This window comes from Lampetra fluviatilis, chromosome 58 (assembly GCF_964198595.1).
Source record: "Lampetra fluviatilis chromosome 58, kcLamFluv1.1, whole genome shotgun sequence".
Classification (NCBI taxonomy): domain Eukaryota; kingdom Metazoa; phylum Chordata; class Hyperoartia; order Petromyzontiformes; family Petromyzontidae; genus Lampetra; species Lampetra fluviatilis.
In genome coordinates, this window is record NC_136332.1 from 7331341 (window position 1) to 7349305 (window position 17965).

Sequence of the window (17965 nt, forward strand, 5' to 3'; positions counted from 1 at the left end):
CAAGTCCACTCAGCTCCACATCCTCCTGTACCACATCACTCCATCTCTTCGCCAGCCCGTGTCGTGCCCGTTTAGCACCCCCTCTACCTAGCCAAACAGAAGCTGCCAGGGCATGCTGTGGCTGGGCATACGGGCTACATGACCCTGCCAACACGGCCTCACCTGTCGGCAACGGTGGCCGTATACGGTGCGGTCTGAAATGACGGTACGGTGTGGGATTTTTTGGTTCTTATTTCACGATATTTTTTACATCAGGTATGGTATTTTTATTCGTACCCTTTTCGTACCAACTCGGGTGATCAATTAAGTCGAAGTGAAGCTTTTTAATTTCTGAGAATTGCCCCACTCTCTTATCTTTTGAAGGCGGCTACAAGAATTTAACGTGTCACTTGTCAAAGACTTCCCAAAATGCCACTTACCGCTGATGACGGCTGAGAATTTTAAGCGTTTTGACTTAATATTTCGAAGCTATGCGATTTTTAATTTAAATTTAGCTTGTCAGTTCCATCAAAAAACTCTGCGTATTTACAGAATATATATATTTTTTTAAGGGTTAAGGAACTTTCTGCAAAAAAAGATTACGTAAAAATAAGAAACTTCAGCTTTGCATGCCACCGATCCACTAATATTCTAACTAAGAAATAAGTTACAAAGTTACGGCCTGAAATTATTGTTACCCCCCCCCAGCCCCCAGCCTTGCCTGCCGCTGCCGGGGGAGATCTCCGATGGTGGGGGACTGCGTCCAGATCTTGTCGGGATATGCGAGCGCCTCGGACAATCCAGCCTCACGGTGAAGCCCAGGACGGATCGTAGGCAGGTGTTCATTTCAATGGGCTCCACGTTTTACGAGCGTGGGAATGACCTTGGCCGAAGAAGACGCGGAGCTTCGTGCGGGGAAACAGAGCCAGGTAGCTTCCACACGGCGGCGTTACGCAGCCGATGAACAAAAAAACAAGTAACGCCGCTCGACCGAACCGGAGTGAGACCTCCCCGTTGCTAAACCGAAGCCGGTCAACAAGCAAGCTGCCCAGGTACGGACGCACCGCCCCTCCTAAAATACCCAGGCTGGTGTTTTCTTCTGGTGGGGCTTCAAGGGCACGCGCACACGTGTATACGCGTGTAGCGTCGGATCGCGTATGCGCATGCCGCCTGTATCCACTGACCTGCAGTTGCAGCCAGAGGTCGGCAGGGTGTGCCAGCGAGTACAAAGGTGAATGAGGGAACCAGACCAGAGGTCGCAAACGGGTTTTTATTCCTTACCCGTACCCGGCCGCACCAGGGTCGCAAACGGGTACCCGTACCCGGCCTGGTACGGGTAGCCGGGTATCGGGTAGGGTACGGGTATCGGGTACCCGGTTGCGACCTCTGAGCCAGACCCAAGAGAGGCGGGTTTCCCTCCCCTACCCCAGGTGGGGGGGGGGGGGCTGGGAGGGGGCCTTCCAGGATCTTCTGGAAGGTTCCAGAAAGGGGGCGGTACCAGGGGCGGAGGGTCCACTGGAGGTGTATAAAAGGGGGTGCCCTGGGTACAGCTAGAGGTAGTTGCTACGAAGACTGAAGACCACCTAGACTAGGACCCTGGAACCTCGAGCCTGACGTCCTTCTGGGACCAGTGGTCGAGACCCGTACCTTGGCTGGGTCGGGTCAGATAGCCTCCCCCAGGGCACTGCGAGCCGGAGGGCTGAGGGTTAAGTGGGCAGAGTAGAAGTCACTGACAAGCCTGGATGTTGTACCTCCCTAGGGAGGGATTGTTCAGGGAGTTATTGTTGATAACAGACAACCCGTGTTGCCTCTACGACGACGTCTCCATAAGAACTCGCTACACTCGCACACTCACGTATACACACGCGCACTCACGTATACACTCACGTATACACACGCGCACACGTATACACACGCACACTCGCGTATACACTCACGCACACGTATACACACGTATACACACGTATACACACAACGCACGTATACACACGTATACACACGTATACACGTATACACACACGCACTCACGTATACACACGCACACTCGCGTATACACACGTATACACACGTATACACACTCGCACGTATACACACGTATACACACGCGCACTCACGTATACACACTCGCACACGTATACACACGCACACTCGCGTATACACACGCGCACAGGTATACACACGTATACACACGTATACACACACGTATACACACGCGCACTCACGTATACACACGTATACACGGTGTCACCGTGTTGGTGTCACCGTGACTGCCGAATAAATCAGTTTCCACCGCCAGTCTCCGCCTAATTAACACCCTGGGTGGAATAACCGTAATGAGAGTACCATCACCACCACCATCATCACCATCACCGCCGTCACCATCACCGCCATTATCACCATTATCACCACCATCATCACCACCATCATCACCATCACCACCGTCACCACCGTCACCACCACCATCACCACCACCACGTCACTCGCAATAGCGGCGGAGCGGTGGTGCAGCAGTTAGCGCTACGAACCCAGCGACCCGAGTTCGATTCCCGCTCACGGCCTACACCGGTGACGATTATCTGAACCGGTTCCGGGCCTCCCCTAGGTCGACTCAACCTCAGATGAGTACCCGGTGCGGTGTGTAAACATTGCCACTAGGGAGACAAAGGCGGCCGGGCGTGGTTTCTGCCACCCACCCCCTCGTGTGCAATAACCACAACACAAGCAGTCAGAATGCAAACAAAAAGAAACAACTCTGATGATGATAATGATATATGCACTGTCCTTGAAGTTGAGTGGTCCACACCCGAGACAGCTTTTCTTAGAGCCCAGTCTCCATTGGTGTTGGACCAGATGACGCCAAAAGGCGCACAACTCAAAGATGATTGGTCCACACCCGAGACAGCTTTTCTTAGAGCCTAGTCTCACCCTGGTGTTGGACCAGATGACGCCAAAAGGCGCACAACTCAAAGGCAATACACCATCAGAGTATGAGAGCTCGGGGTAAGAATTTACACCATTGGAACCTCATTTGCCAGTAGCAAATAATGATAATTGTTTTTTTTTCTCCCTTTTATCTGGCAACAAAACTGACACCTTTTTTAAAAGGAGTCATGTTTGCATTGACCACAATACCTGCGGTCGTAATGCAAACAAAAAACACAACGCTGATAATGTATGCACTGTCCTTGAAGTTGATTAGTCCACACCCGAGACAGCTTTTCTTAGAGCCTAGTCTCACATGGTGTTGGAAAAGATGACGCCAAAAGGCGTTCAACTCAACGAGATTCACTTCCGTTGATCGCTTGCCCGTCGCGGAACGGCCCCCGGCACACGCAAGCGGATCTCGCAGAACTACTACGGAGGGTCCCGTCAAGTCCCACCTCTCGTCTGCGGGAGGAGGTGCTGCGTTTTTTTTTTCATCTTTTCCCCACGCTCCACTTACTCCGGACAAAGCCTGTTCGTCTTACGACCACTTAAACGGAACTTATTTTTATTTTTTTTATTTCTCGCACCCGGACATTTTTGGAGAATTAAGTGTATGGGAAAAATTGTAATTAATAATAATAATCCATAATATCGTTTTTTTTGGGTTAGATCGCGTAAATATATAAATGTTGTGTCGTTAAAACCCTCCACCACCCGACACAGCCAACTAGTAAGGGTTGTCACGTAAAAAGAACGTGGCCAATTCGTCACTGGTACAGCACACCGGTGTGTTGGAGAGCCAAGCCACAACATTTACAATCTTGAGTACGACGTTTCGCCAGTAATTACAACCAGCTTCATCAGGCGACAGCCAGATTCGTGGAGAAGTCCACCTGTTTCGTTCCTTATACAGAGGCGTAGATGTGGTGACCACGCTTCTGCACTCTTGCGTAAAGTTGGGGGAGGGAGGGGAGGATCAATGAGCCAACGTACATTAGGCATGCGCAATGAGTGGGCGAGTGAGTGAATGAATGAGTGAGTGGATGAATGAGTGGGTGAATGAGTTAGTGGATGAATAAGTGAGTGAATGAATGAGTGGGTAAATGAGTGGCTGTGTGAGTGGATCAATGAGTGGGTGAATGAGTGGGTGAGTGGATGAGTGAGTGAATGAGTGAGTGAGTGGATGAGTGAGTGAATGAGTGGGTGAGTGAGTGAATGAGTGAATGAATGAGTGGGTAAATGAGTGGCTGTGTGAGTGGATCAATGAGTGGGTGAATGAGTGGGTGAGTGGATGAGTGAGTGAATGAGTGAGTGAGTGGATGAGTGAGTGAATGAGTGGGTGAGTGAGTGAATGAATGAGTGAATGAGTGAGTGGGTGAATGAGTTAGTGGATGAGTAAGTAAGTGAGTGAATGAATGAGTGGGTGAATGAGTGGCTGTGTGAGTGGATCAATGAGTGGGTGAATGAGTGGGTGAGTGAGTGGATGAGTGAGTGAATGAGTGGGTGAGTGAGTGAATGAATGAGTGAATGAGGGGGCTTGTCACTCTTCTTCCCTGGGCCGGGCCACCAGACCGGATGGAGGCCCCCGGGGGCCTCACAAACGACGCTCGTGGAAACTACGGCGGCAGTGGCGGCGGTGGGACAGGCCACGGTGGAGCGGCAGGCTCACAAAGTGGGACAGGCCACGGTGGAGCGGCAGGCTCACAAAGTGGGACAGGCCACGGTGGAGCGGCAGGCTCACAAAGTGGGACAGGCCACGGTGGAGCGGCAGGCTCACAAAGTGGGACAGGCCACGGTGGAGCGGCAGGCTCACAAAGTGGGACAGGCCACGGTGGAGCGGCAGGCTCACAAAGTGGGACAGGCCACGGTGGAGCGGCAGGCTCACAAAGTGGGATAGGCCACGTTGGAGCGGCAGGCTCACAAAGTGGGATAGGCCACGGTGGAGCGACAGGCTCACAAAGTGCCACAATTCATTCATCTCCCCCGGGCCGGCGAGAATTCACATGACAACAAAGTGCATCCAATAAATAAGCGCCTCCGGTCTCGTATTTACACTCGCACACCCGCCGGAGTCGGGGGGGGGGGGATCCCCCCCCCACGTGTCTCTTCTTGGGGGGCCCCACGTGTCTCTGGATAACCCCCACGTGTTTCCTCAAGGTCCCACGTGTCTCTCCTCAAGGTTCCACGTGTCTCTCAAGGTCCCACGTGTCTCTTGAAGGCCCCACGTGTCTCCTCAAGGTCCCACGTGTCTCCTCAAGGCCCCACGTGTCTCCCCTCAAGGCCCCACGTGTCTCTCCTCGGGGCTCCACGTGTCTCTCCTCAAGGCCCCACGTGTCTCTCAATGTCCCACGTGTCTCCTCAAGGTCCCACGTGTCTCCTCAAGGCCCCACGTGTCTCTCCTCAAGGCCCCACGTGTCTCTCCTCAAGGCCCCACGTGTCTCTCCTGAAGGTCCCACGTGTCTCCTCAAGGCCCCACGTGTCTCTCAAGGTCCCACGTGTCTCTCCTGAAGGTCCCACGTGTCTCCTCAAGGTCCCACGTGTCTCCTCAAGGCCCCACGTGTCTCTCCTCAAGGCCCCACGTGTCTCTCCTCAAGGCCCCACGTGTCTCTCCTGAAGGTCCCACGTGTCTCCTCAAGGCCCCACGTGTCTCTCAAGGTCCCACGTGTCTCTCCTGAAGGTCCCACGTGTCTCCTCAAGGCCCCACGTGTCTCTCCTCAATGCCCCACGTGTCTCTCCTGAAGGTCCCACGTGTCTCTCAAGGTCCCACGTGTCTCCTCAAGGTCCCACGTGTCTCCTCAAGGCCCCACGTGTCTCTCCTCAAGGCCCCACGTGTCTTCTCAAGGTCCCACGTGTCTTCTCAAGGTCCCACGTGTCTCCTCAAGGTCCCACGTGTCTCTCCTCAAGGCCCCACGTGTCTCTCCTCAAGGCCCCACGTGTCTCTCCTTGCCCGCCCCCCCCCCCCCAGTCGTCACCTCAGGGTCCCCGGTGGACACCAGCTGGTGTCGGGGTACAGCAGGCAGTGCAGGCTCAGGAACCTGGTGGAGGGAAGGGGGGGGGGGCAGGGAGGGTGAGAGGGGGGGGGTCATCGCAGGTTCGAGAGAGGGTCTGGAGACTGACCAGACGACAGCTGCGAGGGCTGTGCGAGCCGGCTGTCGAAGCGAGACGCTGTGCCTCGGCCTGCAAGCTGTGCGGGATGCTGTGCGTGTGTGTGGAGAGGAGATGGAGTGATGTGGTACAGGAGAACGTGGAGCTGAGTGGACTTGCCAATGACTGGTACCAGCGGGTGTCAAGATCGCCCTCTGTGGAGGAGGCTCGTGAAGGACGCTACTGGGCAGTTGGAGGCAGTCGCCCTCCAACAACAACGGAGGGCGGAGGAGCGACGCTCACAACAACGAGCGGAGCGCCGGGTGGCTAAAGCACAGCAAGTTGGTACAGTAGGGGGCACAGGTGGTGCATCAGCCAGTCATCTCGGTCATCTCGGTCAGTCGACCTGTGGCACCTGCTGGGTCTGCCCCGTGACCTCCTGCCAGCGGGCGTTCGACACTTCACGTGGCCTCAAGGTGCACTTGGCCTGGCACAAGCGTCGTGGTGACGTCACCGCCACTTAGTGGCGAATGGCGGTTGTTGTTGTTGTTGTGACGCTGTGTCTGTGACGCTGTGTGTGATGCTGTGTGTGTGATGCTGTGTGTGACGCTGTGTGTGTGACGCTGTGTGTGTAGTCCTGTGTGTGATGCTGTGTGTGATGCTGTGTGTGTGATGCTGTGTGTGTGATGCTGTGTGTGTGATGCTGTGTGTGTGATGCTGTGTGTGTGTGATACTGTAGGTGTGATGCCGTGTGTGTAGTGTTACGTGTGTGACACTGTGTGTGACGCTGTGTGTGCCGTGCTGTGTGTGACGCCGCACGTGTGACGCTGTGTGTGTCGTGCTGTGTGACACGGTGTGTGACGCTGTGTGTGTGACGCTGTGTGTGTCGTGCTGTGTGTGACGCCGCACGTGTGATGCTGAGCATGCGGTGTGAGTCTCACCGGGAGGGGTCCGCGTGAAGCGGGAAGGGACCCGGCAAGGTGATGACGTTCCTCTTCCTGTCCAGCACCCCGTAGCTCAGCGTCGCCTGTGTGGACGTCACACCGCAGTGAGTGAGTGATGAGTGAGTGGTGAGTGTATGAGTGGTGAGTGAGTGGTGAGTGAGTGAGTGATGAGTGAGTGGTGAGTGAGTGAGTGGTGAGTGAGTGGTGAGTGAGTGGTGAGTGAGTGAGTGATGAGTGAGTGAGTGGTGAGTGAGTGAGTGGTGAGTGAGTGGTGAATGGTGAGTGAGTGAGTGGTGAGTGAGTGATTGAGTGGTGAGTGAGTGGTGAATGAGTGAGTGGTGAGTGAGTGGTGAGTGAGTGGGGAGTGAGTGGTGAGTGAGAGGTGAGTGAGTGATGAGTGAGTGGTGAGTGTATGAGTGGTGAGTGAGTGGTGAGTGAGTGAGTGAGTGATGAGTGAGTGAGTGGTGAGTGAGTGAGTGAGTGGTGAGTGAGTGGTGAGTGAGTGGTGAGTGAGTGGTGAGTGAGTGGTGAGTGTATGAGTGGTGAGTGAGTGGTGAGTGAGTGATGAGTGAGTGAGTGGTGAGTGAGTGAGTGAGTGGTGAGTGAGTGGTGAGTGGTGAGTGGTGAGTGAGTGAGTGAGTGAATGAGTGAGTGAGTGAATGAGTGAATGAGTGAGTGAGTGAATGAGTGAGTGGTGAGTTCACCTGCTGTGTGAGTCGCCCTGCAGGTAGCAGGGTCTCCAGGTGCGAGTGGAAGAGTGGTGAGTGAGTGAGTGAGTGGTGAGTGAGTGGTGAGTTCACCTGCTGGGTGAGTCGCCCTGCAGGTAGCAGGGGCAGGGTCTCCAGGTGCGAGTGGAAGAGTGGTGAGTGAATGAGTGAGTGAGTGGTGAATGAGTGAGTGGTGAGTTCACCTGCTGGGTGAGTCGCCCTGCAGGTAGCAGGGGCAGGGTCTCCAGGTGCGAGTGGAAGAGTGGTGAGTGAGTGAGTGGTGAATGAGTGAGTGAGTGGTGAATGAGTGAGTGGTGAGTTCACCTGCTGGGTGAGTCGCCCTGCAGGTAGCAGGGGCAGGGTCTCCAGGTGCGAGTGGAAGAGTGGTGATGCCGTGAGGCTGCCTCCCAGCAGCGCCTCCACGATGTACCCCACGGTGACGTCATCGGGCAGCCGGATCCGCTCGCTCGTGCGGACGAACTCCCCGTCGCTTCAGAGGCAACGAGGCGCAATCAGAATCGTCGAGACGTTCACTCTGTCCACACCTGACCCCTCACACCTGACCCCTCACACCTGACCCCTCACACCTGACCCTTCACACCTGACCCCTCACACCTGACCACTCACACCTGATTCCACACACCTGACCCCTCACACCTGACCACACACACCTGACCCCTCACACCTGACCCTTCACACCTGACCCCACCTAACCCCACCTGACCCCTCACACCTGACCCCTCACACCTGACCCCTTACATCTGACCCCTCACACCTGACCCCACCTAACCCCACCTGACCCCTCACATCTGACCACACACACCTGACCCCACTTGACCCCTCACACCTGACCCCTCACATCTGACCAAACACACCTGACCCCTGGCCGAACACAGCTGACCATGCTCACGTGACCCCCCCATACCTGACCCCCCTGACCCTTGACCCCCAGGCTCACCTGGCCCAGGGCCGCATGCGCAGCACCAGCGGGCGGCTGAGGCAGAATCCGGCGCCGCCCGTGGCAAACCAGAAGGTGACGGGCCTCTGTGGGGTCAAAGGTGAGGGGTCACGGGTGAGGGGTCACGGGTGAGGGGTCATGGGGGGGGTTATGGGAGTCATGGTGGAAGGTGAGGGGTCAGTGAGGTGCGGTGCTGGGGTGGGGGGTAGGGGGGCAGCAGCAGCACCGGGGAGGCGTTCACCCCAACCAGGCGAGGTAGTTAACATCTCCTAGCCACCGTGATGATGATGATGAGAGAGAGACACGCAGACTCCGAATATACAGCAGCAGCAGGCGTTGGGGTTAGGATTGAAACCACGACCTCCTGCATACCAGGCGAGGTAGTTAACATCTCCTAGCCACCATGATGATGATAGAAAGAGACACGTCAACTCCGAATATACAGCAGCAGTAGGCCTTGGGGTCGGGATCGAACCCACGACCTCCTGTGAACCAAGCGAGGCAATTAACATCCGGCTTAGCGACGCGTGGCGGCGGATGGGGTGGTGTGGGTGGTGTGGCCTTGGGGGGTGAGGCTAGCGAGGCCGCGCCGTGTGTCCGCACCGAGACGTTGCCCACGCGCTCCACGGCCTGGATGGGGTGGTCCAGGCTGGGCCGGCCCACGTACACCTCGCGCGAGCTGGGGAAGGCCCCCAGCGCGCGCGCCAGGGCCCCCACGTTCACGTAGTTGTCGTCGTCCACGTGGCAGAACCAGCTGGAGGAGGGAGGGGGGGCGGCAGAGGGGGGGGGGGGGCACACAGAGGGGTAAGGGGGGAGGGGTCGAGGAGGGGGTGGGGTGGAGGAGCGGGAGGGGTGGAGGAGGGGGAGGGGTGGAGGAGGGGGAGGGGTGGAGGAGCGGGAGGGGTGGAGGAGGGGTGGAGGAAAGGGAGGGGTGGAGGGGGAGGGAGGGGTGGAGGGGGAGGGGTGGAGGAGGGGGGCTGGAGGAGGAGGGGGGGTGGGGGTGGAGGAGGGGGAGGGGTGGAGGAGCGGGAGGGGTGGAGGAGGGGTGGAGGAAAGGGAGGGGTGGAGGGGGAGGGAGGGGTGGAGGGGGAGGGGTGGAGGAGGGGGGCTGGAGGAGGAGGGGGGGTGGGGGTGGAGGAGGGGTGGGGGTGGAGGAGGGGTGGGGGTGGAGGAGGGGTGGGGGTGGAGGAGGGGTGGGGGTGGTGAAGGGGGAGGGGTGGAGGAGGGGGGCTGGAGGAGGAGGGGGGGTGGGGGTGGAGGAGGGGGAGGGGTGGGGGTGGAGGAGGGGTGGGGGTGGAGGAGGGGTGGGGGTGGAGGAGGGGTGGGGGTGGAGGAGGGGTGGGGGTGGTGAAGGGGGAGGGGTGGAGGAGGGGGGCTGGAGGAGGAGGGGGGGTGGGGGTGGAGGAGGGGGAGGGGTGGGGGTGGAGGAGGGGTGGGGGTGGAGGAGGGGGTGGGGTGGAGGAGCGGGAGGGGTGGAGGAGGGGTGAAGGAGGGGGAGGGGTGGAGGGGGAGGGGTCGAGGAGGGGGTGGGGTGGAGGAGCGGGAGGGGTGGAGGAGGGGGAGGGGTGGAGGAGGGGGAGGGGTGGAGGGGGAGGGGTGGAGGGGGAGGGGTGGAGGAGGGGGAGGGGTGGGGGAGGGGTGGAGGAGGGGGAGGGGTGGAGGAGGGGGAGGGGTGGAGGGGTGGGGGAGGGGTGGAGGAGGGGGAGGGAGAGGGGTGGAGGAGGAGGGGTAGAGGGGGGGGAGGGGTGGAGGGGGGGGGAGGGGTGGAGGAGGAGGAGGGGTGGGGGAGGGGTGGAGGAGGGGGAGGGAGAGGGGGGGGAGGGGTGGAGGGGGGGGGGAGGGGTGGAGGAGGGGGAGGGGTGGAGGGGGAGGGGTGGGGGAGGGGTGGAGGAGGGGGAGGGAGAGGGGTGGAGGAGGAGGGGTAGAGGGGGGGGAGGGGTGGAGGAGGAGGAGGGGGGAGGGGGAGGGGCGTCTCACGTCTTCCCCGACACGAGATAAGTGTCCAGCTCCACCGCCATCTTGCACGAGAGCGCGTGGCGACTGTGGATGGAGGAGCAGTTGGTGGCGATGAGCCGGGGACCTGCGGGACATCGTCAACATCATCGTCGTCAACACCATCATCGTCAACATCATCATCGTCAACATCATCGTCATCAACACCATCATCGTCAACACCATCATCGTCAACATCATCGTCATCAACACCATCGTCATCAACACCATCATCGTCAACACCATCATCGTCAACATCATCATCGTCAACATCATCGTCGTCAACATCATCGTCGTCAACACCATCATCGTCAACATCATCATCGTCAACATCATCGTCATCAACACCATCATCGTCAACACCATCATCGTCAACATCATCGTCATCAACACCATCGTCATCAACACCATCATCGTCAACACCATCATCGTCAACATCATCATCGTCAACATCATCGTCGTCAACATCATCGTCGTCAACACCATCATCGTCAACATCATCATCATCAACACCATCGTCATCAACACCATCGTCATCAACACCATCATCGTCAACACCATCATCGTCAACATCATCGTCGTCAACATCATCGTCGTCAACATCATCGTCGTCAACACCATCATCGTCAACATCATCGTCATCAACACCATCGTCATCAACATCATCGTCATCAACACCATCGTCATCAACATCATCATCGTCAACACCATCGTCGTCAACATTATCATCGTCAACATCATCGTCATCAACACCATCATCGTCAACACCATCATTGTCAACATCATCATCGTCAACATCATCGTCATCAACACCATCATCGTCAACACCATCATCGTCAACATCATCATCGTCAACACCATCGTCGTCAACATCATCATCGTCAACATCATCGTCATCAACACCATCATCACCACCACCATCATCATCGTCATGGACATCACCATCATCATCATGGACATCACCACCACCATCATCATCTTGGACATCACCACTATCATCATGGACATCACCACCATCATCATCGTCATGGACATCACCACCACCATCATCATCATGGACATCACCACTATCGTCATGGAAATCACCACCACCATCATGGGCATCACCACCATCATCATCATGGGCATCACCACCATTATCGTCGTCATGGACATCACCACCATCATCATTGACATCACCACCATCATCATCATCATGGACATCACCACCATCATCATCATCATGGACATCACCACCATCATCATCATGGGCATCACCACCATCATCATCATCATGGACATCACCACCATCATCATCATCATGGACATCACCACCATCATCATCATCATGGACATCACCACCATCATCATCATCATGGATATCATCATCATCATGGACATCATCATCATCATGGACATCACCACCATCATCGTCATCATGGACATCACCACCATCATCGTCATCATGGACATCACCACCATCATCATCATCACCATGGACATCACCACCATCATCATCATCATGGACATCATCATCATCATTGACATCACCACCATCATCATCATCATGGACATCACCACCATCATCATCATCATGGACATCACCACCATCATCATCATGGGCATCACCACCATCATCATCATCATGGACATCACCACCATCATCATCATCATGGACATCACCACCATCATCATCATCATGGACATCACCACCATCATCATCATCATGGATATCATCATCATCATGGACATCATCATCATCATGGACATCACCACCATCATCGTCATCATGGACATCACCACCATCATCGTCATCATGGACATCACCACCATCATCATCATCACCATGGACATCACCACCATCATCATCATCATGGACATCATCATCATAGACATCACCACCACCATCATCATCATCATGGACATCATCATCATCATAGACATCACCACCACCATCGTCGTCATGATCATCGTCACGCAAATCCCAGCGGATGATTGATCCCCTCTCTCACCTGCTGCAGCCAGGAGCTTCTCGTCCACCTCGTCCGTGAAGATGTGCGTCTGCGTGGGGACAGAACGCCGCGTGCCTCGTTATTGATCGACTTTGCGATCGCAAACATCCGCTACTCGAGCGGGGCAGGGGCACAGAGGCGCCAGGCGGCCAGCCACAAGCAGCGCTGTCGGAGTGTCGCGTGTTGCGTGGAGAGCGAGGTTCTTGTCGTTGTTGTCAGCGACACGGGGAGCAGAGATGATGATGATGGTGGTGGTGGTGGGTGGTGATGATGGTGGGGGGTGATGATGGTGGGTGGTAATAATGGTGGTGATGATGGTGGTGGGTGGTGATGGTGGTGGTGATGATGGTGGGTTCTAGATTTGAAGCTTTCGTGACTGCAATGATTCACATTCTTAGGTTTTTTACAGAAAAAACCTAAGAATATGATGGTGGTTGGTTATGATGGTGGTGATGGTGGTGGTGATGGTGGTGATGATGGTGGTGGTGGTGATGATGGTGGTGGTGGTGATGATGGTGGGTGGTGGTGATGGTGGTGATGATGGTGGTGGTGATGGTGGTGGTGGTGGTGGTGGTGATGATGGTGGGTGGTGGTGATGATGGTGGTGATGATGGTGGTGATGATGGTGGGTGGTGGTGATGGTGGTGATGGTGGTGGTGGTGATGATGGTGGTGGTGGTGGTGATGATGGTGGGTGGTGGTGATGGTGGTGGTGATGATGGTGGTGGTGATGATGGTGGTGGTGATGATGGTGGGTGGTGGTGATGGTGGTGGTGATGATGGTGGGTGGTGGTGATGGTGGTGGTGATGATGGTGGTGGTGGTGGTGATGATGGTGGGTGGTGGTGATGGTGGTGGTGGTGATGGTGGTGGTGGTGATGATGGTGGGTGGTGGTGATGGTGGTGGTGGTGATGATGGTGGTGGTGATGATGGTGGGTGGGGGGTGATGATGGTGGTGGTGATGATGGTGGGTGGTGACGATGGTGGTGGTGATGGTGGTGATGATGATGGTGGTGGTGGTGGTGATGATGGTGGGTGGTGGTGATGGTGGTGGTGATGATGGTGGTGGTGGTGATGATGGTGGGTGGTGGTGATGGTGGTGATGATGGTGGTGGTGATGATGGTGGTGGTGGTGGTGATGATGGTGGGTGGTGGTGATGATGGTGGTGATGATGGTGGTGATGATGGTGGTGATGATGGTGGTGATGATGGTGATGATGGTGATGATGGTGAGTGGTTATTCCGTAGTGGAGGAGTGCGAGAGAGCGAGCCAGTGAGGTGACCTGCAGTGTGGTGAGTGAGTCAGTGGGTGGGTGAGTGAGTGAGTGAGTGGGTGGGTGAGTGGGTGAGTGGGTGAGTAGGTGGGTGAGTGGGTGGGTGGGTGGGTGAGTGAGTGAGTGAGTGGGTGGGTGGGTGAGTGGGTGAGTGAGTGGGTGGTTGAGTTAGTGGGTGGGTGGTTGAGTGCGTGGGTGAGTGGGTGGTTGAGTTGGTGGGTGGGTGAGTGAGTGGGTGATTGGGTAGGTGAGTGAGTGGGTGGGTGAATGGGAGGGTGAGTGGGTGGGTGAGTGAGTGGGTGAGTGAGTGAGTGGGTGAGTGGGTGGGTGAGTGAGTGAGTGCGTGAGTGGGTGGGTGATTGGGTGGGTGAGTGAGTGGGTGGGTGAGTGAATGAGTGGGTGGGTGGATGGGTGAGTGAGTGGGTGGGTGGGTGGGTGAGTGGGTGAGTGCATTGTTGTAGGTTGCTGAATGTGTGTGAGTGTGCCGTGCCGGACTTCATAGGTGCTCGCTAACGGCACTTGCCCCAACAGTCAGCCGCAGGCTACGCGGGGGAACTTTGCCTGTGGGGTGAGTGAGTTGGAGGGGTGCGGCCGAGGAAGTGGAGGAAGCAGCCGCGGCCTCGCAGATAAAGAAACAAAACATCAAAGATCGGCGGCGGCGGCGGCAGCGGCGGCGGCGGTGACCGCGGGACAATAGCGAAGGTCACCGCCACGGGGACGTCCGCGGAAGTGCCACTCCAGGAGCTGCACCCAACAAGAGCCCACCGGGGGGTGCTGGGGAGGCCCGCAGAGACCCATAGAGACACATAGAGACCCGTAGAGATACATAGAGACACATAGAGATACATAGAGATACATAGAGACCCGTAGAGACCCGTAGAGCCACATAGAGATACATAGAGACACATAGAGACACATAGAGGCCCACAGAGACCCATAGAGATACATAGAGACCGTAGAGACACATAGAGCCCCGCAGAGACCTATAGAGATACATAGAGACCCGTAGAGACACATAGAGACACATAGAGCCCCGTAGAGACACATAGAGTCCTATAGAGAGAGGTTCTTCACGTTCTATAGATGTAGATGCCACTGGTTCTTCACTTCCACCACCCCTCTAGAGCTGTACTTGGTCTACTCTTCCACCACCCCTCTAGAGCTGTACTTGGTCTACTCTTCCACCACCCCTCTAGAGCTGTACTTGGTCTACTCTTCCACCACCCCTCTAGAGCTGTACTTGGTCTACTCTTCCACCACCCCTCTAGAGCTGTACTTGGTCTACTCTTCCAGGCCAGACGTCGTGAAGGACGTGCGAGTGTAATGGGGGCTCTCAAAGGGGTTCTCTGTGAAGGGTTTCCTATAGGGGTCTGAGGGGATCTGAGGGGAACCTTGAAGGGTATTGTGGGGTCCACTGAGGGGGTCCTGTGACGGGGTCTTGTTAAGGGGTTTCTGTGAGTAAGGGGTCTATGTAGGGATCGTTGAGGGGGTACTGAGGGGGTCTACGAGAGGGTTCTGTGGTTGTGTTTCGCGAGGGGGTCGTCTGAGGGGGTCTACGAGGGGGTCTGTGATTGTGTTTCGTGAGGGGGTCTACGAGGGGGTCTACGAGGGGGTCTACGAGGGGGTTCTGTGGTTGTGTTTCGCGAGGGGGTCCTCTGAGGGGGTACTGAGAAGGGTTCTCTGAGAGGGGTTCCCGGCCTCAGGAATCCGTCGCTAATGGATGTCAGATGCGGCTGCCTGGCACGCGCCTCCTCGCACGCGCGATAATTAAAAACAGAGACCCCAACTCTCCATAGACACCCCACATCTCTCTCTCTCTCTTGCCATAGAGACCCCAAGTCTCTCTCTCTCTCTCCATAGACACCCCAACTCTCCATAGACACCCCACATCTCTCTCTCTCTTGCCATAGAGACCCCAAGTCTCTCTCTCTCTCTCCATAGACACCCCACATCTCTCTCTCTCCATAGACACCCCACATCTCTCTCTCTCCATAGACACCCCACATCTCTCTCTCTCTCCATAGACACCCCAACTCTCTCTCTCTCCATAGACACCCCAACTCTCTCTCTCTCCATAGACACCCCACATCTCTCTCTCTCTCTCTTGCCATAGAGACCCCAAGTCTCTTTCTCTCTCCATAGACACCCCAACTCTCTCTCTCTCCATAGACACCCCAACTCTCTCTCTCGCTTGCCATAGAGACCCCAACTCGCCATAGACACCCCGAGTCTACATAGACACCCCAAGTATCTCTCTCTCTCTTGCCATAGACACCCCAAGTCTCTCTCTGTTGCCATAGAGACCCCAACTCTCCATAGACACCCCAAGTCTCTCTCTCTCTCCACAGACACCCAAAGTCTCTCTCTTGCCATAGACACCCCAACTCTCCATAGACACCCCAAGTCTCTCTCTCCATAGACACCCCACATCTCTCTCCATAGACACCCAAAGTCTTTCTCTTGCCATAGAGACCCCAAATCTCTCTCTCTCTCCATAGACACCCCAACTTTCTGTCTCTCTCGCCACAGAGACCCCCTCTCTCTGCATAGAGACGTGGTGAGTGAGCCGTGGTGAGTGTTGCCGTGGTGAGTGTTGCCATGGTGAGTATTGCCGTGGTGAGTATTTCCATGGTGAGTGTTGCCAAGGTGAGTGTTGCCGTGGTGAATGTTGCCATGGTGAGTATTGCCGTGGTGAGTATTTCCATGGTGAGTGTTGCCAAGGTGAGTGTTGCCATGGTGAGTGTTGCCGTGGTGAGTGTTGCCGTGGTGAGTGTTGCCATGGTGAGTGAGCCGTGGTGAGCGTCGCCATGGTGATCGTTGCCATGGTGAGTGTTGCCATGGTGAGTTGCCATGGTGAGCGCTTGCTCCTCACCTGCGCGCGCGCTCGCGAAACCCAGGTGCGCAGCAGCAGCGCCAGCCTCTCCTCGTGAAAGCGACGCGTCGTCTTCACCGCCAAGAAGATCTCGCGGGGGTCCAGAGGGGGTCCCCGCGGGGGGTCGACCCCCAAAGAGGGGTCCGGCACCACGGGGTTCGCCGCTCGCCTCTCGCGCCGCGCCGCGCGCAAGACCCCCGACAGAGTGCTGCCCGAACCCCGCCGCGACCCCCTCGCGGCCACCCCGCCGTGGATCCGGACCCCCGTTCCTCGCCGGTCGTCGACGGGGTCCGCGGCCCCCTGAGCGCCCAGGGGACCCGGCGAGAGGTCGCGCTCGAGGCCCGGCAGCCGCAGCAGGAGCAGCGTCAGCAGCAGCGGCAGCAGCAGCGCGCAGCCAAAACGCGTGCGACGCACACCACGAGCCATCACCATCATCGCCATCATCATCAGCAGCATCAGCAGCAGAAGTAGCAGCAGCAGCATCAGCAGCAGCAACGGCAGCCAAAACGCGTGCGACGCACACCACGAGACATCACCATCATCGCCATCACCATCATCATCAGCAGTAGCATCAGCAGCAGAAGTAGCAGCAGCAGAAGTAGCGGCAGCCGCGCATTCTTAGACGGGAGCTGTGCGCGCGCCTGGACGCGCGGCCCCGCCAGAGGAACGTGGACAAGGAGGGGCACGCGCCCGGCACGCGAGCGGGAGTCATGGAGACTCGGGGACGTCTCGGCGAGACTGCTGCTACTGCTGCTGCTCACCCCTCCTCACCCCTCCCTCTACTCCATCAACTCCTCCTCCTCCACCTCCATCGCGTCCCTTACTGCCTCACCCCCCCACCACCACCACCACCCACCTCTCTCCATCCTCCATCCCTCCCTCCCCCCTCTTCCTCCCCTCCCTTCCCCCGCGTCAAGCGCGCATCCGGACCGGCGAGGCGCGGGGGTGGGGGGGTGGTGGAGGAAGGGCGGGGTCAGGGGGGGTGGAGGGTGATGGATGGAGAGGGTGCAGGGTGGAGGGTGGAAGATGCAGGGTGGAGGATGGTGAAGGTGGAGGGTGGAGGGTGCAGGGTGGAGGGTGATGGATGGAGAAGGTGCAGGATGCTGGGTGGAGGGTGCAGGGTGATGGATGGAGTGTGGAGGGTGGATGATGCAGGATGCAGGGTGATGGATGGAGAGGGTGGAGGGTGCAGGGCGGAGGTTGGAGGGTGGATGACTAACACTGCCCATAGACTAACACT

At 57.0% G+C, this 17965-nt stretch overlaps 1 protein-coding gene across 1 annotated transcript; it reads right to left on the reverse strand.

The window, feature by feature from the left end:
- Positions 1 to 5860: 5860 nt before the first annotated feature.
- LOC144950468 (beta-1,3-N-acetylglucosaminyltransferase manic fringe-like) lies at positions 5861 to 17472 on the reverse strand. The gene is made up of 8 exons (XM_078880593.1): positions 16726 to 17472; positions 12581 to 12629; positions 10575 to 10677; positions 9201 to 9351; positions 8598 to 8683; positions 7964 to 8129; positions 6930 to 7015; positions 5861 to 5939 (listed from the first exon to the last, which is right to left on the reverse strand). Exons 1-8 carry the CDS (start codon positions 17206 to 17208, stop codon positions 5873 to 5875), a joined length of 1191 nt encoding a protein of 396 aa, XP_078736719.1. The 5' UTR covers positions 17209 to 17472; the 3' UTR covers positions 5861 to 5872.
- Between the last annotated feature and the right edge of the window lie 493 nt (positions 17473 to 17965).